At 37.2% G+C, this 26851-nt stretch overlaps 1 protein-coding gene and 1 pseudogene across 2 annotated transcripts in view; one reads left to right on the top strand and one right to left on the bottom strand.

The window, feature by feature from the left end:
• The window catches only part of PRKN (parkin RBR E3 ubiquitin protein ligase), a 1337794-nt gene that overhangs the window by 659311 nt on the left and 651632 nt on the right, over positions 1 to 26851 (bottom strand). For both annotated transcript variants that reach the window (XM_019412860.2, XM_019412859.2), the window contains exon 5: positions 25530 to 25613. In XM_019412860.2, the coding sequence (XP_019268405.2) occupies positions 25530 to 25613 (84 nt within the window). The remainder of the gene's footprint in view (positions 1 to 25529; positions 25614 to 26851) is intronic.
• On the top strand, positions 19011 to 19459 carry LOC109245486 (cytochrome c-like; annotated as a pseudogene).

The raw sequence follows: 26851 nt of genomic DNA, 5'->3' as shown, positions 1-26851 counted from the left end.
AGTACAGTAAAAGTTTGGATTGTGAGTAACTTGTTCTGAAGTGTTCTGCAAGATGAGCAAATATTTCTAATAAATTTTAACTTGATAAACAAGCGATGTCTTGCAATATGAAGAGTATGTGAAACTGAATGTCACATGATCAAAACTGAGCCAATGGTTCTTCTCTCTCTCTCTCTCTCTCTCTCTCTGAGGGCTTGTGGACAATTGTTTCACATGCTCGGATGCTTGGTCTCAGGCCATGGTGTTTGGCAGAACGGTGTAGTGATTTTTCAGAACATTAGAAGGTGCCCACGACTGGCACTGGTGTATTTTTTGTCACTTCAAAGAACCTATAGATCATCCTTTGCTTTTCCATACATGAGTAAGGTTAGGAATGCTTTGCTTCATTCTAGGTCAGGCTGCCTGCAGATATAGACCCTTTCCTCTGCTACCTTATTGCCAGTTACATTAAATACAGTATATGACAGACTTTATTAATACTATATACTATAGTCAACATCTGTGCGAGTGTATACGATGGCCCTCATGCAGAAAAAAGTTGAAAAGAAAGGTGGTAAGAAGAAGGAGATGATTATGGTGGAAGTTAAGAAGGAAACCATCAAGAAGTACAAATGAGGTAGGTGAGTGGCCGAAACTGCAAGATTTTATAAGTCTGTGTCTGCATCTCATATGCAGAGGAGGAGGAGAAAAAGTTGGAGGAATCCCTCACTTTAAATGAGATTTGGGAGATGTGTAAACTGTGGGAAACCACAAAATTTTGTAGAAAAACACCACACAAAGAAGGCTGGAGCAGGGCAAGAGATAAATCCCTTTAATGACAATGCAACGGCACGTTTCCATGAAATCCTCAAAAGGAGGCAAAAGCAAGTATCATTGCATATTTCACGAAAAGGAAAAGATTCCACTGAGCCAATCTCTAGCAGAGATTCCGTTAGTGATAGCAAAAGTCATCCAACACAATAACGTTCCTATTTCTCGTCTACCGCACACCAACACAAAGATTTTCAAAGGTCAGTTCAGGCTAATTTGTTTATTTTTCTTTATATTTTGTATTTTCTTTTTTTCTTTTGTATTATATTACAGTACTGTAATCATTTTTATGTGAATATTTTGGGGTTGTGGAATGAATCATCTGAGTTTCCACTCTTTCTTAGGGGAAATTCATTTTGATATACAAGTCCTTTAGATTACAAGCATGTTTCCAGAACAAATAATGCTTGCAAATAAGGGTTTAGTGTATATCTGTAAAATTAGGCAAAGGAGTCACAAAATACAAGGATGTAAACTATAATCCCACATACCTAAAATGTGAGAAGAAGAGGGGTAAAGAATGGAATTAAACTTAATCAACTTAATATAGACTGCTATATACAGACAATGTTATATACAAACCAAATGGTAACTATAAATCAAAAACCAGTAATAGATATGGAAAGAATAAAGAGAAAGGAAGCCAAGCATATCATTAAGAAAGCCAGCAAACCATGAGAGAAAGAGAAGAAGAAAAGATCAGAGAAAAACTATAAAAATAAGCACAAAAATAATAAAATAAAAATAAACATATATCAATCAATAATTACTTTGAATGTAAACGGACTAAATGCTCCAATCAAAAGACATGGGTAACAGAGTAGATAAAAAACAAGACCCATGTAAATGCTGCCTACAGGAGACTCACTTCATACCTAAAGAAACATGCAGATTGAATGGAGAAATATCTATCATGCAAATGGATGTCAAAAAAAAAAAGCCAGGTAGCAATACATATATTGGACAAAATAGATTTTAAAACAAAAACTATAACAAGAGACAAAGAAAAACACTATAAACCCAAGAAGCTATAACAATTGTGAATACTTATGCACCCAACATGTGGGTAACCAAATACATAAAAGTTAATAGCAAACATAAAGGAACTAATCAATAACAATAAAACAATAGTTAGAGAGTTTAACACCCCACTCAGATCAATGGACAGATCATCTAAACAGAAAATCAACCAGGAAACAGTGGCTTTTAATGACACACTGGACTAGATGGACTTAACAGATATATTCAGGACATTCCATCCTGAAACAGTAGCATATATATTCTTTTCAAGTGCACATGGGTCATTCCCTAGAATAGATCATATGTTAGGCCACAAAATAAGCCTCAGCAAATTAAAAAATATCAAAGGCATACCATGAACTTCTAACACAACACTATGAAACTAGAAATCTAGTTTCACAGGAAAAAATCTGCAAAGAGCACAAATACATGGTGGTTAAATAATATGCTGCTAAACAACAAATGGGTCGACCAAGAAATCAAAGAAGATATATAAAGTTACATGAAGACTAATTAAAATAAAACACAATGGTCAAAACCTTCGGGATACAGCAGAAGTGATTCTAAGATGGAAGTTTATAGAAATACAGACCTACCTCAAGAAGCAAGAAAAATCCCCCCTCCCCCCAAAAAAACAACCTAACCTTACACCTAAAGGAGTACAAAAATAAGAATTAACAAAATCCAAAACAAGCAGAAGGAAGGAAATAATAAAGATTAGAGTAGAAATAAATGATATAGAAACAACAACAACATCAACAACAGGAACAACAACAACATAATAGGCCAGATCAATAAAACCAGCAGCTGGTTCCTCGAAAAGGTCAACAAAATCAGAAAACCTGTAGCCAAGCTAATAAAAAAAAAAGAGAGAGAGAGATAGAGGACTCAAATAAACAAAATCAGAAATGAAATGGGAGAATATATAACTGACATCACAGAAATATAAACAAGAATATTATTATATTATAGACTATTATAAATATTATTATTCTTATTATAAAATAATATGTTATCTTACATATTATAAACAGAATATTATAATACATCATAAGAGAATATTATAAAAATGATATAGCAACAACTTGGACAACCTAGATAAAAGAGAGAGATTCTTAGAATTAATAACCTACCATTACTGAAACAGGAAGAAATAGAAAACTTGAAAGACTGATAATCAGCAAAGAAACTGATCAGTAATCAAAAAACTCCCAAAGAAACAGAAGTCCAGGACCAGATGTCTTCACAGGTGAATTTTACCAAACATTGAAAGAAGAGGTAATACCTATTCTTCTCAAACTATTTAATAAGATACAAGAGGAAGGAAAACCTATGAATCTATTTTATGAGGCTAGCATTACCCTGATAACAAAACCAGATAAAGACACCACAAAAAAGAGAACTACAGGCCTATATCTCTGATGAACATAGATGCAAAATTCTTCAACAAAATACTACCAAACTGAATGCAGCAATACAATAAAAAACAATTCACCACCACCAAGTGGGATTTATTCCTTGGAAGTAAGGGTGGCTCACTATTCATAAATCAATGTGATACATCACATCGGTAATAGGATAAAAACCATATAATCGTTTCAATATGCAGAAAAACTATTTGACAAAGTATAACATCCATTCATGATAAAAACGAAACAAAACAAACCTCAACAAAGTAGGCTGAGATGAATATACCTCAACATAATAAAGGCTTTATATGAAAAACCCACTGCAAACATCATAATCAATGGTGAAAATGTAGAGATTTTCCTTTAAGATCAGGAACAAGATAAGGATGTTCACTCTCACCACTTTTATTCAACATAGTAATGGAAGTTCTAGCCATAGCAGTCAGACAACAAAAAGAAATAAAAGGCATCCAAACTGGTAAGAAAGAAGTAAAACTTTCACTACTTGAAGATGATATGATACTATATATAGAAAACCTGAGACTCCAACAAAAAACCATTACTGATAAATGATAACTGATTACTGATTACTGATACTGATTACTGATAACTGATAAATGAGTTCAGTGAAGTCACAGGATACAAAATCAGTGTACAGAAATCTGTTGTATTTCTATGCATTAATAATGAAGCAGAAGAGAGAGAAATTAAGAAAACAATCCCATTTACAATTTACCGAAAATAATAAAATACCTAGGAATAAACTTAAACAAAGGGGTGAAAGAGTTATAGTCTGAAAATCATAAAGCATTGATGAAAGAAATTGAAGACAACACAAGTAAATGGAAAGACATTCCATGCCCATGAATTGGAAGAACAAATATGTTAAAATGTCTACAGTACTCAAAGCAATCTACAGATTTAATGCAATCTCTACCAATGTATCAACAGCATTTTTCACAGAACTAGAACAAACAATTCTAAAATCAAAAAATATCCCAAATAGCCAAAGCATTCTTGAAAAAGAACAAAATTGGAGGTATCACACAGGAGTACTGATGCATAGGGGCACTTGTACCCCAATGTTTATAGCAGCACTCTCAACAATAGCCAAATTATGGAAAGAGCCTAAATGTCCATCAACTGATGAATGGATAAAGAAATTGTGGTTTATATAAACAATGGAATACTACGTGGCAATGAGAAAAAATGAAATATGGCCTTTTGTAGCAACATGGATGGAACTGGAGAGTGTGATGCTAAGTGAAATAAGCCATACAGAGAAAGACAGATACCATATGGTTTCACTCTTATGTGGATCCTGAGAAACGTAACAGAAACCCATGGGGGAGGGGAAGGAAAAAAAAAAAAAAAAAGAGGTTAGAGTGGGAGAGAGCCAAAGCATAAGAGACTGTTAAAAACTGAGAACAAACTGAGGGTTGATGGGGGAGTGGGAGGGAGGGCAGGGTGGGTGATGGGTATTGAGGAGGGCACCTTTTGGGATGAGCACTGGGTGTTGTATGGAAACCAATTTGACAGTAAATTTCATATATTAAAAAAATAAAAAAATAAAAAATAAATAAAAAAAAATAAAGATTCTGAAAGTATATGGAAAAAAAAATAAAAAAAAAATAAAAAAAAAATTGGAGGTATCACAATCCCAGATATCAAGATATGCTACAAAGCTGCAGTAATCAAAACAGTATGGTACTGGCACTGAAATAGACACATAAATTAATGGAACAGAATAGAAAGCCCAGAAATAAACTCACAATGAAATGGGCAATTAATCTCCAACAAAGAAGGGAATAATATGCCATGGAAAAAAGACAATCTCTCCAACAAATGGTGTTGGAAAAACTGGATAGCAACATGCAAAAGAATGAAACTGGACCACTTTCTTACACAATATACAAAAATAAACTCAAAGTGGATTAAAGACCTAATATGAGACTTGAAACCATAAAAATCCTAGAAGAGAGTACAGGCACTAAATTCTTTGACACTGGCTGTAGCAACATTTTTCTAGATATGTCTCCTGAGGCAAGATAAATAAAAGCAAAATAAACAGGACTACATCAAAATAAAACCTTTTCACAGCAAAGGAAACAATCAATAAAACTAAAAGACAACCTACTGAAAGGGATAAGTTATTTGCAAGCAACATATCTGATAAAGGGTTAATATCCAAAATACATAAAGAACTTATACAATCCAACACACACACACACACACACACACACACACAATCCCACAAAGAATCCAATTACAAAATGGGTAGAAGATGTGAGCAGATATTTATCCAGAGAAGATATCCAGAGAAGACAGCCAACAGGTAGATGAAAGCATGCTCAACATCACTCATCATCAGGGAAATACAAGTCAAAACTACAATATCATCTCACATCCATCAGAATTGCTAAAATCAAAAACACAAGAAACAACAGGTACTGGTGAGGAGTGGAGAAAAAGACACCCTCATGCACTATAAGTGGGAATGCCAACTGGTGCAGCCACTGTGGAAGACAGTATGAGGTTCCTCAAAAAGTTAAAAATAGAACTACTCTTCCATTCAGTAATTACACTACTGGCTATTTACCCAAAGAACACAAAAACAGTAATTCAAAGGGATACATGCACCCCTATGTTTACTGCAGCATTATTTATAATAGCCAAGATATGAAAGCTGCCTAAGTGCCCATCGACATAAATGGATAAAGAAGTGACATATGCATATCTATGTGTGTGTGCACATGTGTGTGTATACACACACATACACACAATGGAATATTATTCAGCCATAAAAAGAATGAAATCTTGCCATTTGCAATGACATGGATGGAGCTAGAGAGTATAATGATACGTGAAATAAACCAGAGAAAGAAAAATACCATATGATTTTACTCATATGTGGAAGTTAAGAAGGAAAACAAATGAGCAAAGGAAAGAGAGAGGGGGGGAGAGAGAGAGAGACCAAGATACAGACTCAACTCCAGAGGACAAACAGATGGTTACCAGAGGGGAGGTGAGTGAAGGGATGGGTACAATAGGTGAAGAGGATTAAGGAGTCCACGTACCATGACGAGCACTGAGTAATGTATAAAACTGTTGAAATTTTGTACCTGAAACTAATATAATACTGTATGTAACTATTCTGGAATTAAAATAAAAAACTAAAAATGTGGTGTTATAAAAATTATGCTGGCATATGGTTCTCAAAAAATAAAGATCAACAATAATGCTTTTCTAAGTCATTATGATGATGTAATATTTTTCCTCCCTATTAGCTGGTAGAAAATTTTATTTAGGTTACATTCATGTATTATATGAAATGAAAATTGAGTATATTTTTATTTAAGGAACTACAGATGCTACAGTTTGCTACAGAGTTATCATCAGAGAAACCATTAATTTGAATGCTTCTTGTCATTTGTATAAATGGCAATCAACTGCATAAGCACTCTGGTAACTTGTCTCCAGTCCTGGTGGAAAAGGCTGGAGAAAAACCACCTTGTGAGATCAAATCTAGTACCAGTCAACACATTATAGTAGCAACAGCTATGCTTATACTAATTACAATTTACTGATTCTTTACCATGAGACGTTCTAGCATATGCACTTTATACTCTTTATCAGACTTAGTCCTTCCAATTACCTTGTATAAAATGCACTGGTATCTCTGTTTCACAGACGAGGAAACTGACAGGGTGGAAAGATTTTGTCCGAGGTCACCAGCCGGTAAGTATCAGAACAAGAATTCCTATCCAGCTTCTCTGACCCCACTACCCAAGCGCTGCTCTGCTAGTTCAGTCTTTGGTAAAGTGGGACTCCTGTAAAAGCAGGACATTGACCTAAAACCATTTGTCAATATGTTGTTAATGGTGGCTTGGGAACTACACACCCAAATCTAAAAGATCAGGGTGTAACTTCAGGTAGACATGATAAGATTACGTTGGGAAGATATATAACAGACTAGGAGGTGTATTTGGTACCTAGTAAGTGGGGGAATTGACCCGAAAATTCTTGTTATTGTTTATCCAATATTATCTAAGGTACAAATATGCTTCAAATATACAAATGATTCTAGCCCAGCATGAATGAACTCTCTCAGGTCACATGCTTCATCATCAAACCACTGTCTGAGTTTTTAACTTGAACCCCCTTTCATAAATGTGTGACACACACACACATATTTATACATCTGAGTGTACATAGTCTTTTGTATAATAACATGATCATGCAGAACACCATGGAAGGTGTTCCAGGTATCTACGGCAACACAACACCCCAAATGTTAGTGGCTTAAACAAATTTTTAAAAATTTTATGTTACTAACAAAGCTGCAATTTAAGCACCATTTGGTGGAGGCTGTTTACCTCTGCTCCTGTTACAACAGCCAGGGAGGCTCAAAAGTTGGAGTGGTCTGAGGGCCTTCTTGTTCACACAAATGACACTTGAAGATGGAAAGGCGAACCCGCTGGGTGTGGAACGCTTGGCTTCCTTAGGTACCTCTCCCTATTCCTGTATGGCCTCCTCTCCTTTTGGTCTCTCATCATTACAGCTGTAGGGAATCCAATCAGTTTTCTGTGTTGGTTGAGGGCTCCTAGTATGTGTGTCTCAAAAAAGAGAAAGCCACACAGATGTGGTTTTGCCTTTTGTGACCTGGCCTCACAACACAGCATCACTTCCACTGCTTTCTATTCTCTAGGAACAGAGCACCATGGTTGGCCCAGGTGTGAGGGAAGGAGAATTAGGACCCAACGTGTAAGGAGGGAACCATCAAAGAACCTGCGGACACTTTATAAACAACCACACAAGGATGCATAGCTTGTTGATTTGGGGCAAGGCCCAGGAGTTGGGAGCTGCCAAAGAGGAGCGGAGGTAAGAGAGATAAGAAAGAAGGAGGAAGGAATGGAGGGGGAAAGCTAGAGAGAGAGAGAGAGGGAGGGAGAGAGAAGGCAGAGGAGCAGAAGCAAAAAGGAATAGAAACAGATCTGTGGGGGTAGATGTGAGTATTGTGCAGTTGGAGATATTGTACCAAGAGTATAAATTAACAAACTGATATCATGGTTAACAAAGTCATTTGCATGTTGGTTTAGCTCATGAGTTGGTCTCTTCAAGACAGGAGTTGCTAAAATTTAGTTCCTAAACCTGAAAATGTTTTTGGTCAGACCCATGGCAATTCTTACCAGTTGGAGGCCTTTCTCCTTAACATAGAGCAATTAATTTCCATTGATTCGGCTAACCTTAATTACTTTCTCTGCCTCGCTGCCTCCTCTAATAGAGATTGGCTTTCACCACTATGGAGGAGTTTGGTTGTTATTGTGGTGTGATTTTGTTCTCTCTTGGAGAGCTACCTGTGATATCTGTGACAGAATCTTTGCGAGGTAATCAGTTGTGATGGCTGGAAAGAAAATGTGGAAGACTCAGACTAAATCATAGTTGTTAATATGATGCCATTCCATGATTTCCAAAGATCCATGCTTTCAAGAGTGTGTAGTAACCAGGATTAGTGGATTCTAAATCCTAATTTGTAGTAATCATGACTTTGTAGTGTCCTCACTAGTTCTCTGGTCTGGATAACATTTCCATTATTTGCTCTCTTGGGATCTGAGAGTCACAGAGTTCATCTAGTTCCATAACTGTGGCTGATGGATCCTGTCCTACAGTGGCCCCTTCTTTATAACACTTCTGTTGACTATTGATTCCTTTAGAGTAAATATAAGCCATCCCTAAGAAGCTCCTCTGGGCTCAAATCTAATAAAATGTAGTTTAGTATTTTTACTGTTGTGGTTTCATTCTTATAGAGCCACATGATGACCTTCAATGAACCCCACTATGCATTCTTCTTCATTTATATTTGCTTTTTTGTATATGGGATAAACATTTCATCATTCAAGTGTGTGACTGAACCACAGTCCATAGCAGTGAGTGCATTTTAAATATTTCATTGTTCAATCAAGAAAATGTCCAAATTTAAATGCATGCCTTATAATAACTAATACTACTCACTATTAAATACTAAATTAGAATAGATTCTCTAAAGGGTCTTCATATATTGGACACTGTGGTAAGTGATATGATTTTAATTGCTTAACATAAATTCACTTAATGAGATTTATAATTCTTGTGAATATCAGTGCAAATTTTAATGAAATGTTAGAAGCACATGGAGAATTGGTTCTTTGCTTCATTGAAATAGTTCATTTTTATAAGGCTGGAAAAAGAATGAATAAATTAGATAACTCTAAGAAAAAAATGACATTTCTGTGATCCAGAAAAACATAGGCATTTCTGAATAACTTACGAAAAATCTACAGATATTGACAGTTATGCCGTCCCAACAGAACATCTTTCATTTCTGAAAACCAGGAAAATTTACTGAGTCCTGACTCCCTACAAACACTCAGTGAAATTTCAAGAGTGATGTACAATCTTTACTTCACAAATGAAGACTGGAAATGAACAGAAGTTAATTAACATGCACATAAAAACAGAAGGAGTTACAGATACACTTAACTCAGTCCAGCACTCCTCAAACTGTTTAGCATATAGTTCCAGTCAGCTTGATTATCCTTAAGAAGAAATAGATTGTCAGATAGACTCAAAATTTATTTCTTGTAGTAACCTATTTTCTGCCCCCTCTAATATTTTCAAAAGTCAATGGCAACAAAACAAAACAAAACAAACAAACGAACAAAAAACAATTCTGCTTTTCCAGTAAGATTGACAAAAAGGGAGTGGCAGGAAGAGAAGGAAAAGGAAACCCTTCATATTGGATCATCCACTGGGCAATTACAGAAAACAGAAAGTTGCCAATAAAGATAGAATTTCAATCAACCACTAAACAGACTCCCACTGAGGAACATACTGGAGAAACATGAACAGATAGGACAGAAGACAACCATATGGCTGCTCTTAATGACCCAATAAATACAAGAAAAGCGTGGTGCTTCTAATGGGTTCCAAACCAAATTCTCATTTGTATGTTGTGTTTCTAGTTTTAAGGACGGCAAAATCCCAATTCTCATTTACCTTTATTCACATGTTCCTGGGGAATCAAGGACAATAAACAAATTGTATAAAAGTTATCTTTAAGTTTTGTTCCTTTCAAGATTGTGTGTGTGTGTGTGTGTGTGTGTGTGTGTGTGTGTGTGTGTGCCTTGCTCCATTCCACCCATCATGCCAACCAGCTCAACTGCTATTTCAAAATATCTAAACGTCTCCATGGTCAGATTATTTCTATTATAATCCTCTACGTGGAAACCCACAAACAAAATAACAAATACACAAAAAGGAACCTGGACTGACTCTTGTCTCCAGTCACCACTAAATTCTAGATGCTTCTCAAGGGGTTCTTCCTGCCTGATGGCTCTTCAATTTTCATCTTCCCTGCTGACAAGGGCCAGGTCATAGGGCTGGGAGGAGCTCCATGGAAGAAGAGAACATTGGTTTTGCACACATAGGAGAGCCGAACATTCTGTCTCGCAGCTAATAGTAACTCATGGAATAAATGGCCCTCAATTTTCTATCTCTTTATTCCTATCATTTTCTCTACCTCACAAACCTCTCTCCACCTTGCCAACATCACCACCTATGGAAATTACACCTGCCTTCCCTCAGGTACCATCTCCTCTGGGAAGCCTTTTCTTTAACTCCATTATGTGGAGGAAACTTCTCTTCTCTGAACTTTCACAAGCATTTCTGGCGCTTGTTTCATGGGATTCGGGATACACCACTTTGTCTTATTTCCTCTGCTTATTCACAAAGTGAAGTCTTTTTACAGTCTTCCATATCCATCTTTAACAATACTTAGTTTATGGGGTGCCTGGGTGGCTCAGTCGGTTAAATGTCTGATTTCAGCTCAGGTCATGATCACGTGGTTCATGAGTTCGAGCCCTGCGTTGGGCTCTGTCTGACAGCTCAGAGCCTGGAGCCTGCTTTGGATTCTGGGTCTCCCTTTCTCTCTGCCTCTCCCCCGCTCACACTCTGTCTCTCTGTCTCAAAAATAAATAAACATTAAAAAAACAAAACAATACTTAGTTCATGGTAAAAGCCACCATTTGCCTGTATGTCTGACTCTCCCCTGAAATTTTTTCCATACTGTGAGAGCAGCAAATAGAAATACTCGCTTTTCTTTCTCAGTGCCTGGCATAGAGGACATGCTCAATAAGTTTTTTTATTTGCTCTGTTGAATCCGGATTGCAGTCATTACTGTAAAGTCTTAGCGCTGCAACTAGATTCCCAATTCTTGAAGGTCAGCCTTTATTTTCTGCACAGTGACTAACACAACAAGCAAATACCTGTTATAAAAAGAACTGTATGTCTTTCAATGGAAGGACAAACATTTTAAAAATCATATTTGCTTTCCAATCTTGAAACATAAAAGTTTTCTCTTCATCTCATAAAAACACTGACATTTAGTTTCCAAAACTCTGATGATTGAAAGGGATGATGATTATTACCTACTTTATGGGGTGCTTGGGTGGCTTAGTCAGTTAAGCATATGACCGCAGCTCAGGTCATGATCTTGCGGTTCGTGAGTTCCAGCCCCATGTTAGGCTCTGTGCTGACAGCTCAGATCCTGGAGCCTGCTTCAGATTCTGTGTCTTCCTCTCTCTCTGCCCCTCCCCCATTTCTTTCTCTCTCTCTCTCTCTCTCTCTCTCTCTCTCTCTCCCTTTCTCTCTCTCTCTCTCTTTAAATACGAATAAACACTAATTTTTTTAAAAAAAATTATTACCCACTTTAGGACATTCCAATCTGAGGATACCAAACTTTGTTTGTTTGCCAAGAACTATTAGTAGAAATAAATGTTTCACCACATGTGGTCAAGAGCACAGGGGATTCTTCTCAGTTTTGATTTCTTTCTAAATCTCAAGTTTAGGAAACTGGCTTTAAGTATTTTTTGCAGCATATATCTTAAAAACTAAATTTTATCATAGCCCTTGATAACTTTTTAAGAGCTAGCTTGCCCTGAGTAAGAGAGATGATGGTTTCTTAATGACCTCCATCACCACATGATGAAGTGCGGGTCTCGGAGAACCATCGATCACCTGCTTGAAGGATCAAGAGGGCTATTTACTCGCTGAGAAGCAGCCCTCATTCCCCTGCCCCATTACTTGTACATCTTCCTTCTATTCTTCTCACTCCATTAGCCTCCCGTGTATCTGCATGGTGGTGATCACAGAGTGACCTCCAGTCCTTAATCCCTGGTATTTCTAGTTGGGTCCAGTCTACCATCCCAGTTGAAAAGTTCAATGATGTTTACAGTGGTATTTAATCTTCCTTTACTCCAGTTCTCAGAATTTCACTTATAAATCTATTTGAAATTATCTTATTACACCTATTGCTAGCTTTCCTGGTAGATCAATATACTTTCTCCCCAGTCTATAACCTAGTGGTCTAGAAATGTACCTTTTTTCTGATTGTGATAAATTTCCTTGTTGGTTATTTTTCATTGTCTTGGGCCCTTGTCTAAAGCCATAACACAACCTCCAATGCAGCCTCTTATCATATCTGGCTTTGGAATTGTTCTATGGACAGACAAAAAGTAAAGTAACTTTTGAAGCCTCTGGGAATAGTAAACAGATTTTAAATTGCTCATCTTACAGTGTAGTGGTCATAGGCATGATTTTCTTCTATCTCATATAAAATAAGATACAAATTATGACACTTAGAATCATGGGTTATCAAGTGGAAAAAAATACTTACAATTCACATAAAACAGGAGTTTCCTGGAATTGAGGGGACAAATTATTTTTAATATTTAAAAGTATATATTATGGAAGTGGATATTTGCTTGAACAATGGCATCATCATATAACCAAGGTTATATGTGTGGGACTACGGTGTAGATACTGCTTACTTTGTATGTATAGGTATTCTGATCCACATGCAATAATTTCTGGTACCTTGTTTCCTTTCCTTGCAGATTTTTTTTTCATGGAACAGTACACAGGAGTCTTTAACAATAACGTGGAAATGGCTGTTGATATAATTTTCCACTAAGTTGTCAAAGAGCCTAGACAATAAAGGGGGTTATATCACAGAAAAATAGTTCAACTGAATTGATTCTTGGCTTCTAAACCTCCCAAATATTCTTAGGTTATTAAAAACTAGTTCAATTTCTTTAGTGCTATTAAAAACACACTTGTTTCTCCATAGTAGACTTCTATATTTTTTTCATATAAACATTTAAGAATTTTATTTATATGTGCGAAATTTTCACTGATTCTGTAATAAAAATATCTATCTTCTAATTTTTACCTTAATTTTTTAAAATGAACCTTTTTGTTATACAGTACTAAAAACTTAGTTTAGAAGTGAACTGTCCTTGAGTCTGAATACTTGATCGGTTTTTGAAAAATGCTCTCAGAAGTTTCTAGTTTGTCACCCAAATTGCATGTCAGACAACAGAGAACACTTTGTCACGCTTAGATACCATTCAATCATAATCTGCGTTTGACTTCAAAGCTTTCACAATTCAATTTTATTTAGAATTAAGAAAACATGACTACCGAGAACAGGAAAGGGATACCATTTCTCTTCAACCAAACATCAGGGCAGAAAGAGTGGGGAGCACACGCCGTCTCCTCTCTCATTTCTGCTTTTATTCTGTGCCCTCCACACTTACATGCCCAGCTGCCCTCTGGGATGGATGCAGCCCCTGGAAGCTACAGGGCTGGAGTTAACTACCTATTTGGAAATGTCTGTGTCCATGTGGGTTACTGAGTTGTGCAGATGGGCTTAGCAATACAAGGTTATGGAGTCCGCAGCTCCTTTTATATCTTGCAGATAAAGATGGTCTCTTATGACTATCTCAGGGATGCCTGGTCAACCTGAACTCTTTCCTTAAGAGCAAAACAGAGCAAACTTTTCATTATTATTAGATACTGGAAAAAAAATAAGAACATACAGTCTATACCAGGAAACCATCCTGAGAAATCTTGAGTCTCATTTTGTGAGATTCTAATCAAGTCTAAAACAATCATAGAAACAACAAAAAGAAACACAGATTCCCTTTGAGGACAGTCATTTGATTAAACTTAAACATTAATTAGAAACTTTTTGGACATAAACTATGCAAATGCTCTCTCTAGAAACTTTTTTCAGTATTGGGTGACTCTTACTTACTCTTCATTTTGTTTTACCCAACATCTACCCAGAAGATGAAATCAGAGATACAGACTATGAATATTAACTTTTATTCAAACTAATGTTCCAGTTGACATATCCTGAGCCCAACTGGGGAAAAATATAAGAAATAAATTGTATGTTAAGTAAGATGCTATCCCCCATTTGTTACATTGAGTTTAATAATTATGCTATTTATTATAATTTAGGGGATAGTTTTTAGTATCTAATTTCATTTGAGCTATTTTAAGATGTCCTTCTCAACTTTTTCCGATAAATAACAGAAGTTCCATGTAAAAGAGTTTAACACATATCAAAGTCGAATAATTTTAAACATTACATTATTAAAAATACATTATTTAACATGGGATATCAGGTAAATATTACTAGTCAGAATGTAAAATATGATGTATGTTATAGGATGTTAAGTAGCAAAACAATACTCTTTAACAAGAACAAAAATAATGACCTTAGTTCATTTATTACTTTGAAGATTGGTATGATCGGAATGTGTGTTGCACCAGACTGATAGGTTGAAGCCTAATTCCCATTGTGATGGTATTTGGAGGTGAGGCCCTTAAGAAGGTGACTGGGTCATAACAGCAGAAAGCTCCCTTGTCCCTTCCACCACGCAATGGCATCCGTGAATCAGGAAGTGTGCCCTTTGTTTTTTATAAGCCACCTGTTTATGGTATTTTGTTATAGGAGCCTGAAGGAACTAAGACAAAGACATGATTTAATTTTTTGTCCTTGTCATCTAAGAGACTATCCCCTTATCCTAAACCCTTCTGTCTAATTGTAAGGTGTGAGGGAAGAGGCCGCATTCTCACAGTTGGCTTAGAAACCCTTCATTACCACAAAAGCACGACTAAGTCAGAGATTTTCACAGGGAAGTGTTTGATGAACAGGGGATACTTGTTTTTAACTTATAATTTGGAACTCAGAAATAACACCCAGAGAGAGAATAAGACTTCTGGGCATGTCTTAGCCTTCATGTATGCAACTAAGTAAAACATATACCTCACTGCATGGACAAACACAAATATGTTTGCTGTTTAAGGGATCGCACATAAAATATATATACAAAAAAAGATTTACACAGAAAATTTAAAGTCTTATGTCGTATCCAAAGTTGACTTAATTTTACTCATGGAGAAAATCCCAAGTGATTTCTGTCCCTCTTTAAATCTCAAGCATATATACTCTCTGAGATGACTAGAACTCTTTTTATAAAAAAGGTAAGATGCCTTTCAGAACTAATGCTATGTTCTTTCCTTGGATAACAGCGATTAGTGTAAAACTGAATTAGGTACAGACTTCTCTGTCTAAAGGGTAGGTAGGGTCAAGTTTATATTTGTACTCCTAAATACCAAGGTTAGATTTCACTGCTACTTAAAATGATGTAGTTAGATTATCTTTAAGTGTATAAATATTAATTATGAATACATTAGGGACCCTGTTCTTTTGAATTTTAAGTATATGGATATTTTACTCAAGTGATAGAAATTTAACTTTTCATGAGAATATATTATCTACTGTATAAAATAGTGTCAAAAACTTAAAATACCCTGCAAATTTAAGTATGAGAAACTACTTAAAATGAATATCTTTTCACCTCCTTAAGAAACAAACATCACACACAATGATTTAGAAAATACAGGAGTTTATATTTAGCTGCATTGTAAAAATGTAATTCACAAAAAAAGGTGATAAGAGAAAGAACAAATGAAATTTCTCACACTGAGTGCTCTGCCAGCCACTGGTATAATTATAAAAAAGGTGTGCTTGCCTCCAATTCCTTTATCTAACCAGCACTTAGTGTTCACTAAAAATGAGAGAAAATTAGTTGGATATGACAATTTCTTTTTCTACCTTTTTAAACAATATGTTTAAATCATTTTACTCTCTCTTATTTTATAAAATAAGCCCTTATGGTCCTAAATATTCCTTTTAAATTCTAATTTAACAACATCCCTAAAGATTTGGTATGTGGTGTATTTTCATTGTTGGTTGCTTTCATTTTTCCATTTGGGTTTTTTATTGACTAAGATAATTGAATTTCCATGTTTCAGAGATTTTTATGGTTATGCTTTCGTAAGTGTTATTTAAATGCTTTAATGCTCCAAAACATGACCAATTGTTGAAATGTTCCAAATATGCTTTGAAAAAGGAGGTGTTCTCCAGGTGCTGTGTGCAGTGCTCACAATGTGATACTGGTTACTGGTTGGACTGATCAGTCACATGCTTCTTGATTATGCTGCTGGAGCTCCCACCCCTTGGAGGTTAATGTGACTGTCTCCTGCCCTGTGCCCTATTTATTCATATCCTGGGTTAATTCTGACAATTTATCTTTAATGGATTTTGAGTTCGTGTTACTAAGATCATACAATGTTTAAACTGCTATATCTTTCTGGGTTATTGAAACTTTTAGCAAAACCTAGTTTTCATAATGCTTTTTAGAATTTTTAATAATGTAAAGCTGCTGTGTAGTGCCCAGTCACCCCACCACACCCAAGCATGCACCCTCAACCACCATTGCGTGCAGGGACCATCTTTGTGCCCTGGGCCATCCTAGCACACAGCCCCTAGCCACCACAGTGCTTGGGGAGATGTGGCATAGGACTAGTGGCCCCGTGCAAATTTTGCTACCACCACTACCCTGCTCCCAAGTTCCCTGGTGGGCATACCCCTCCAGAGCTGGCCTACTGGGGTCCCACTAACACTACAGAGAGCAAGACCAGTCCACAACAGGCAGAAAGTCAGTGAATGTGCTGCAATGAAAGGAAATGTGACTCAAACACAACAGTAGAGCATAAGCAACACACCTGGGATACTCTCCTGAAGTGCCAGGTTCTGATGAACAGGGACTGTAGGGCACTCTAGGAACTCTTCATAAAGTCACTGCTTTCAAGAGCAGAAGAAATAGCTGACTTTCTTAATACACAGAAGGAGATACAGAGAGGCAGACAAAATGAGGACACAGAAATTTATCCCAAATGAAAGAACAAGACAAGGCCACAGCTGGAGATCTAAGCAAAAACAGATATAAGGAACATGTCTAATAGAGAATTTAAAGCAATGATAATGAAGAAACTCACTGGACTTGAGAAAAGAGTGGAAGAATGTGTGAGACTCTTAACAGAACAATAAGAAATAACAGAGCAGAGATAAAGGACTCAATAAATTAAATGAAAAACACACTTGATGAAATGAACAGCAGGATGGAAGAAGCAGAGGAATGAATTGATGACCTAGAAAACAGTAATGGAAATTAAACAAGTTGAGCAAAGAGAGAAAAAAAAAGAATTATGCAAAATGAGAATAGACTTAGGGAACTCAGTGACTGTAGCAAATGTAATAACATTCATATTATAGCAGTTCCAGAAGAAGAAGAGAGAGAAAAGGGGACAGAAAATTTATTTGAAGAAATAATAATTGAAAAATTCCTTAATGAAGGAAACAGATATCCAGACCCAGGAGGCACAGAGAACTCCCACAAGTATCAACAAAAGCAGACCCACACCAAGACATGTTGTAATTAAATTGGCAAAACATTATAATAAAGAAAAAAAATTAAAAGATATAAGACAAAAGATGTCAGTAACTTACAAGGGAAAACCCATAAAGGTAGTAGGAGATTTTTCAACAGAAACTTGGCAAGCAGAAGGAAGGGCAGGATGTATCTGGGGTGCTGAATGGGAAAAATCTGCACCCAAGAATACTCTATCCAGGAAGGCTATCATTCAGAATAAAAGGAGAGATAAAGAGTTTCCCAGATAAACAAAAACTAAAGGAATTCATGACAACTAAATCAGCCCAGTGAGAAATATTAAAGGGGACTCTTTGAGTGGAAAGGATGGACCAAAAGTGACAATATCAAGGTAGGAAACACAAAATCAGCAAAAATGAATATTTCTGTAAGAATTCAGTCAAGGAACTCACAAAAGAAATGCTCATAGAATGTGGGAGGAGAGGAGCAAAGAATGGGTTCAAACTTAAATGACCGTCAACTTAATATAGATTGCTGTATGTAGAAGATGCTATACACAAACCTAATGGTAACCATATATCAAAAACCACTAACAAATATGCAAAGTATAAAGAAGGAAATCCAAATATATCACTAAAGAAAATCAGCAAAACATGAAGGAAATACAAGAATCAGAGGAAATGTTCAGAAACAACCACAAAACAAGTAATAAAATGGCAATACATAACATATCTATCAGTAATTACTTTGAGTGTAAATGCACTAAATGCTCCAATCAAAGGACATAAGGAGACAGAGTGGATTAAACAAACAAACAAACAAAAACAACAAACAACAAAAAAGTAAAAACAAAAAACCCAACAAGAGCCATGCATATGCTCCTTACAAAGAGACTCATTTCAGACCTAAAGACACCATCAGATTAAAAGTGAGGAAGTGGAGAAACCATCTATCGTGCAAATGAATTGCAAAAGAAAGCTGGAGTAGCAATATATATATTGGACAAAAAAGACTTTAAAACAAAAACTCTAACAACAGACAAAGAAGGACACTATATAATAGTAAAGGGGGAAATCCAGAGAGAGTGGGACATCTGGATTGTGAGTAGGCACCTTTGTTTCATGCATGACCAAAGAGCAATTTAAACATGGGTTATGTTGAAAAGGGCAAGAAGATTTTTGTTCAGAAGTGTGCCCAGTGTCATACCATGGAAAATGGAGGCAATCACAAGCTGGGCCAAATATCCATGGTTTATCTGGGCAAGAGACAGGTCAAGCCCCTGGATTTTCTTACACGGATACCAACAAGAACACAGGCATCTCCTGGGGAGAGGAGACACTGATGGAGTATTTGGAGAATCCCAAGAAGTATATCCCAAGAACAAAAATGATCTTTGCTGGCATTAAGAAGGCAGGGGAAAGAGCAGACTTGATAGCTTTTTTTAAAAAAGCTACTAAGGAGTAATAGTTGGCCATTGCTTTATTTATTACAAAACAAAAATGTCTCATGACTTTTTTATATGTGTACCATATTTAAATTGATCTCGTACACCCGAATTCAGATCACTAATGGCTGATAGAATATTTCTTTTGGACAGTCCTGATTTAAATAAGATTGGCTCGTGGTTAAACGAATATGTGATTGGCAGTGTTCAGCTTTTCACAGAGCTGGTAAATGCCATCTCTAAGCTTACAGGAGATTGGTTTTATAGATTTATATAATTGGTTATATTAATATATTTAAATACTGAGGGTGAAGGTTCACTCTATCAGAACAGCAAGGCTCAGCTGTGTTTCAAGTTGTGTTTGTTAGCCTATTAAAGGCAAGGGCTAAAGATAAGCTGACAATGTCTCCTTTCTCCTTTTAGTCTTAACTCTGCCAATTGAGTTAAAATTCCTTGCATTTAAAATGTTGCCTTTTGCTTAATGAAAGGCATGTTGGGGTGGTTTATGCATGATATTAAATACAGAATATTAACACTTCTCAAAAAATATAAAGGGGAAAATCCAACAAGAAGATATGACAATTGTAAATACTTGTGCACCCAACATTGATAAAACGGTTAATAACAAACATAAAGGAGCTAATTAGTAACAACACAATAGTAGTTGGGGACTGTCACACCCACTCAATGGACAGACCATCTATACAGCAAATCAACAAAGAAACAATGGCTTCAAATGATACACTAGAACAGATGGATTTAACAGATGGTTTTACTAAAATAATAATAGAACAGATCAGTGAAACCAGGAGTGAATTCTTTGAAAAAAATCAATAACATTGATAAACTTCTAACCAGACTCCTCAAGAATAAAAGAGAAAGGACAAAAATAAATAAAATCACAAATGAGAGAGGGGAAATAATAACCAACACCATGGAAATACAAACAATTATCAGAGAATATCATGAAAACTCTATGCCAACAAATTCATAAACCTAGAAGGATCCCTAGAAGAAATGGATACATTCCTAGAAACATATAAACTACCAAAACTAAACCAGAAAGAAATAGGAAATTTGAACAGACCAAAAATCAGCAAAGAAATTGAATCAGTAATCAAAAAATTCCTAACAAATAAAAGTCCATGACCAGATGGCATTACAGGTGAATTCTAGAAAACATTTAAAGACGGGTTAACACCGAGTCTTCTCAAACTATTCCCAAGAAACAGAAAAGGAAGGAAAAGTTCCAAATTCATTCTGTGAGGCAAAATCCTACCAAAATCAGATAAAGGATCCTCAGTGGGGAAAAACAGAGAGCTTTCGCCTAATCAGGAACAAGAAAAGGATGTTCACTCTCACTACTTTTATTCAGTATACTATTGGAAGTCCTAGCCACAGCAATCAGACAATAAAAAGAAATAAAAGGCATCCAAATCAATAAGGAAGAAGTAAAACTTTCCCTATTTGCAGATGACATGATACTACACATAGTAAACTTAGAAGACTCCACCAAAAAACTACCAGAATTGATACACAAATTCAGGAAAGTTGCAAGATACAAATCAATGTACAGAAATCTATTGCATTTCTATACACCAATAATGAAGCAGCAGAAAGAGAAATTAAAAAAAAAATCCCATTTACAATTTCACCCAAAATAATAAGATACCTAGGAATAAATCTCACCAAAGATTAGATGTGGAAGACTTGTACTCTGAAAGCTATAAAACATTGATGAAGGGAATTGAAGATGACACAAAGAAATGAAAATGTAGTCCCTGCTCATGGATTAGAAAAATAATTATTATTAAATTGTTTTTGCTACCCAAAGCAATCTATACATTTAATGTAATCCCTGTCAAAATACCAACAGCATTTTTCACAGAACTAGAGCAAACAATTCTAAAATCTGTATGGAACCACAAAATATACTAAATAGCCAAAACAATCTCGAAAAAGAAAAGCAAAGCTAGAAGCATCACAATTCCAGACTTCAAGGTATATTACAAAGCTGTAGTGATCAAAACAAAGCAGGAAGGAATATCCAATGGGAAAAAGACAGTCTCTTCAACAAATGGTACTGGGAAAATGGGACATCAACATGTGAAAGAAAGAAACTGGACCATGTTCTTACACCACACACAAAAATAAACTCAAAATGGATTAAGGACCTAAATGTGAGACTTGAAACCATAAAAATCCTAGAAAAGCACACAGGCAGTAACCTCTTTGATATCAGCTATAGAAACTTTTTTCTAGATATGTCTCCTGAGGCAACAGAAACAAAAGCAAAAATAAACTATTGGGACTACATAAAAATAAACAGCTTCTGCATAGCGAAGGAAACAATCAACACCAAAAGGCAACCTACAGAATGGGAGAAAAATATTTGCAAATGACATAGCTGATAAAGGCTTAGTATCCAAAATATATGAAGGACTTATACAACTTAACACTCAAAAAACAATTAATCCATTTAAAAACTGGGAAGAAGACTTGGACAGCCATTTCTTCAAAGAAGACATCCAGATGGCCAACAGACACAAGAAACGATGTTCATCATCATCGCTTACCTCAGGGAAATGCAAATCAAAACCACAATGATCTATCACCTCACACCTATCAGAATGGCTAAAATCAACAACACAAGAAACAACAAGGGTTGGTGAGGATGTGGAGAAAAAAAGAACCCTCATGCACTGTTGGTGGGAATGCCAACTGGTGCAGCCACTGTGGAAAACAGAATGGAGGTTCCTCAAAAAGTTAAAAATGTATTACCATTACATCGAGTTATTCTATTACTGGGTATTTACCCAAAAAATACAAAACACTAATACAAAAAATTATATGCACCCCTATATTTATAGCTGCGTTATTTATAATAGCCAACATACGGAAGCAGCCCAAGTGTTCACTGATAAATAGATTAAAAAGATGTGGCATAGATATACAATAAAATATTATTCAGCCACAAAAAATGAAATCTTGCCATTTTCAAGGACATAGACGGATCTACCGAGTATAATGCTAAACTACCCAAGTCATAGAGAAAGACAAATACTGTAGGATTTAACCCATATGTGGAAATTAAGAAACAAAACTAAGGAGCAAAGGGAAAAGAGAGAGAGAGATCGAGAGAGTGAGAGAGTGAGAGAAATTAAAAAACAGACTCTTAACTACAGAGGACAAACTGATGGTTAACAGGGGGAGCTGGTGGGGGATGGGGGGAAATAGGTGACGGGGATTAAGGAGTGTGCTTGTGGTGATGAGCCCTGGGTGTTGTACAGAGGTGCTGAATCGCTATAGTGTGCACCTGAAAGTAATATAACACTGTATGTTAACTAACTGAAATTAAAATAAAAACTTAAAAAAAAAGAAAAATGAAAAATTTTAATAATGCTGTTTCCCCCAAAACTGATTTTATATGCAATTAAAATGGTTTCAAAAGCTGCCCTTTGGTTAATGTCTGCCTGGTATGTCATTGTCCATTCTTTAACTTTCAGTGCTTTTGTTCTCATGTTTTAGGTATATACCTTGTGTCTCGCATAAAGCTGGACGTTCTTCTTTTAATCCAGTCTTAGAATCTTTGTCTTTTAAACTTTTGTTAGCACATTTACATTTTGTTTTGTCACTGTTGTATATGGTTTTATTCTATTGTGTGTGTGTGTGTGTATGTACACGTACACACTTCTTATTTGTCCTACTTGCCTCTACTCTACCCTCTTCTTTTTCTTTTTTAAAACTAATTTGACATCTGTATTTTACTTCAATCCCCTGGATGATTTTCCTAGGCAATTCGAACGTGTTTTCAGTCTAAAGGATTTGATGCTGAAAAGCTCTGGTCTGAGCAGATCACTGGGCCAGACACTGCTTCCCATGACGTTACATGGGGCGGCTTCCAAGGAGGCCCCCAGACCAAGGCTCCAATGATGGCCACGGAGATGCTGAAATTGGCCGGGACCAATGACCTTTGAGGGTGTGGTTGTGTGTCTGTCGTGGGAGAAGAGAGGCTCTTGGACAAGGGCCCTGGGGCATCTATGGTGTGTGCCCTGCATAATTTTGCTTGTTCCCACTGGGGCTTGATGTCGCCAACCCCACATGGTCCCACAACAGAGGTGTGGGGAGGAGGCCTGGGTGCTGGCCAGCAAGGACTTGACTTGGTCTAGCCATATGAGACCCAGCCTTGAACTTTCAAATTCAAGGTGTTTACAAAGGCCTTCCAAGGTAAGCAGCTCTTAATTACCACCTGACAATTCACAGGAACACAACCCCACACAATCAGGAGTGTGAGGTGTCCTCAGAAACCACGCAGCAAGGAAAAGTCTTCCATGTGAGACACCAGTGAGGAAGCCTTCATTCCAAATGCCCTCCTTGTTTGGCACCGAAAGTTTTAAGCACAGAAAGGTGTCTGACTGCAATGAGTCTAAGAGATCCAAAGCTCCCACCTCTTTCCCGAAGTCCTCATTGTAGAAAGACCTCAGAGTGGGAAAGCCTTCTTCTGTAGCTCCTGTGACACCAGTGACCAGAAGGTGACACGCTGGTAGGGATTTATGAGTGCAGTCAATGTGGCATGCTTCCAGCAGAAGAGATACACTTGGTAGTTCAGACCAGAGAAGGTCTTTGACCATGGGAACGTGGGAACCCCTCAGCATACCTGTGTCCTTGCTCTGGAGAAATGTGTTCACACCTGGGTGGAACCTTAGGAGAACAGCCTTTGCAAGAAAGCCTTCAGTCATAATTCAACTCTAGGCACCAGAGTCACAGTGGGGAGGGACTATGAGAGCCATTTGCATGCAAGCCTGCAGGGGCTGTGTTGCATTCCCTGTCCTCCCTGGGCAGAGCTCTTTGGAGCCCAGAGCCCACAACAGAAGCTACCTCCTCTCCATCCTGGCTCTGCTGGGATGTACATCCGCCACCCACATTGTCAAAGAAGGTGGCCCCTGTGTCTCCCCTGCCTGTTACTAGGTTAGGCACGGAACTCACAGGGTGGCCAAGGGGACCTGAGAGGCACCGTTGGCAGTTTCTGAGCAATGCTCCCTCGCTTCATGGATTTTTTTAAGTGGGGTTCATGCCCAGCCACAATGTGTGTATTATACACACATTGCATTTGTATGCATGTATGTATATCTCATTATATTTAAGAATTCTGCTCCATAAATATATACACTCTAACTTCATCCCAGTAGTAAACTTACGAGAGTGTATTATGCCTCAATACCTGCGAGTGACACACAAGTCATTATTTTTCTTCAGGATTTGCATTAATAAAAATCTGTTCATGGTCCTCGGCCCTGTTTGATGGAGAGTGATTGCTTGGGCTGCTCACTGCTACCTCGGTACTTTGCAATCACCCTGCAAATCGGAGAGAGAAGACGCGCCTAATAGCTGTAGCTCCCAACACCGTACCTGTTGCCACTGACAGACTTTGTTCCTTAGAGAAGATACCAACTCCCAGCTGGCTGTGACAGTTTGTGAACTAACATTGACATTTGTGTTGGTACCGTAACGGTATTTACAGCTCAGGAGATACATAAAATCAGATTATGATAGATCCAGGAATTTTTGAGGCAAAAAGTAAAACAATACACAAATTACCAACTTGATTGGGATATAAAATTATTTAGAAAATCACTTCAGGACTCAGAGTCTCTTTCAAGAAATACCTCTTCTATGCGAAACATCAAGATATGCCCCAGGTTTGCAAAGAGCAAAGGGATTGCAGAGAACAGAAGGTGGTAATTCAGTTGTATAGCTGTTCATCCATACTAGATTTTCTAGTAGCCTGCTGTGTCAGAAAAGGAAAGGTAGAGATGAAGAAAGAAAGCCATTTTGAATGATGTGGGAATGTAAATACAAAATATCACAGGATCGGCACAAAGATTGACCTTATATCTTTGTTATTTTCTTTTTCTAGGCTCTGAAGTGGCTCTTCCTCATATTCCATGAATTTCACTTTTTAAGAAGTTTAAATTGACATATTTCAACATAGTCACCTAAAGTGGTTAAGCCTCTGGGAAAGTGACACTGGAAAGCAATGAAAAAGGTAGAATTTTGGGTGACTATTATAAAAGCTTTGAATCAGAGAACACTTTTGCTGGATACTATCATATGGAAGAAAAGTCAGCATTCTTGTCTCTATTCTCATTTCCTACTAAACCCTGAAGATGTCATAATGAAAAAAAAAAAAAAGAAAAGAAATGGACTTGACTGGGTACTTACGGCTGTAGTCCCAGGACAGCTTGCAGTTTGACATTCACCAGTCATCCGGTTTGGGATTAAGACATCGTCCCAGCAAGATGGACCCTTTGAGAAAAACAAACATGTACTTGGTGCATGAACTGTAACACAAAGGTACTCCCTAGTATGTTTTCTAAAATCTATTTCTACTATAAAATGATAATGAACAGTAATATGTCGTCCAAAGATTTTTGAAATGTAATCCACAGAACCTGGCAGTTCTCAAGATCCTATTGGGAGATCTGGTGAATCAAAACTATTTTCTTAAATACACTAAGATGATGTTTAGCATATTGATCCAAACATGTGGTACATTCACACGTAGTCGTCTCCCCACTGTGGTTAATTCAATGGTTTGAAAACTTAACTACTTTTCTTAAGTTCACTGCAATGTCAAATGATGACTTTTACATGAAAACATCTACGCAATTACATTCAAAAGGATTCTTCGGGGGCAGTCGTGGACCACGTGGCGGCATACCGGGAAGGGCCACCTGTCACAGCCGGCAGGCTGAGCGGACACATTTCCCCCACTCTCTCCTGAGGCACCACGAAAACTACATTTAAAAACTAGCTTGGTGTAAACCCATAATACCAAGGAGAACAGAAGACAGAGTATTGATTGAGAAGAAACTTCCATGCGTTTCTGGAAATCTGCAACAGGCTGCAGCAGAGGAGGGGCCTCTGTGCCCTGTGGGACCACAGCAAGTCTGAAGACTCAAGAGGAAGGCATGGGCCACAACAGAGTGACGCCTGGAGCAGCCAACAGTGGGAAAGTGAGAATTTTCATAAATGGAAGATCCTAAAATCTTCTAGAGAGAAAGGTCAGATCCCCTAACTAGAAACAAAAATCGAAATAGAAATTTTAAGTAGCACAAATACCTTTAAAGATCAGAGGAAAGAGTTTTCAACCTAAAATTCTCTACCTAACTGAATTGTCAAATAAGTGGGAGAATGGTGAGGAGTGATTTGGGGACACGCAGATTTGTCGAATTTACACGTGTGCTAGAAGGTCTAAGAGTTCAGGGGAATGTCAGACAGCTCGAGGGAAGGCAGGGAGAGGCCCAGCCTTTTGGCCTCATCCAACGTACGGCTCTGGGCAAGAGCCTCGGGACAGATGGGTGGTGTCTCTGTAGACACGGCAGAGAAGGAGGAGGACAGAAGGGTGGTGTCACCGGCTGTGGTGATGACAGCGCTTCCAGCAGGCGTGTTATAGGGCCTGTGCCCGGCCAGGCAGAGAAAGGTTAAGGCCAAGGGATGGCCGCCGTGGTGATTTTACTCCCAAAGACATTGGGACTCCGCCA

Source organism: Panthera pardus, unplaced genomic scaffold (assembly GCF_024362965.1).
Source record: "Panthera pardus isolate Hobbes unplaced genomic scaffold, ASM2436296v1 HiC_scaffold_17, whole genome shotgun sequence".
NCBI lineage: Eukaryota > Metazoa > Chordata > Mammalia > Carnivora > Felidae > Panthera > Panthera pardus.
This window is presented reverse-complemented; position numbering and strand designations above follow the sequence as displayed.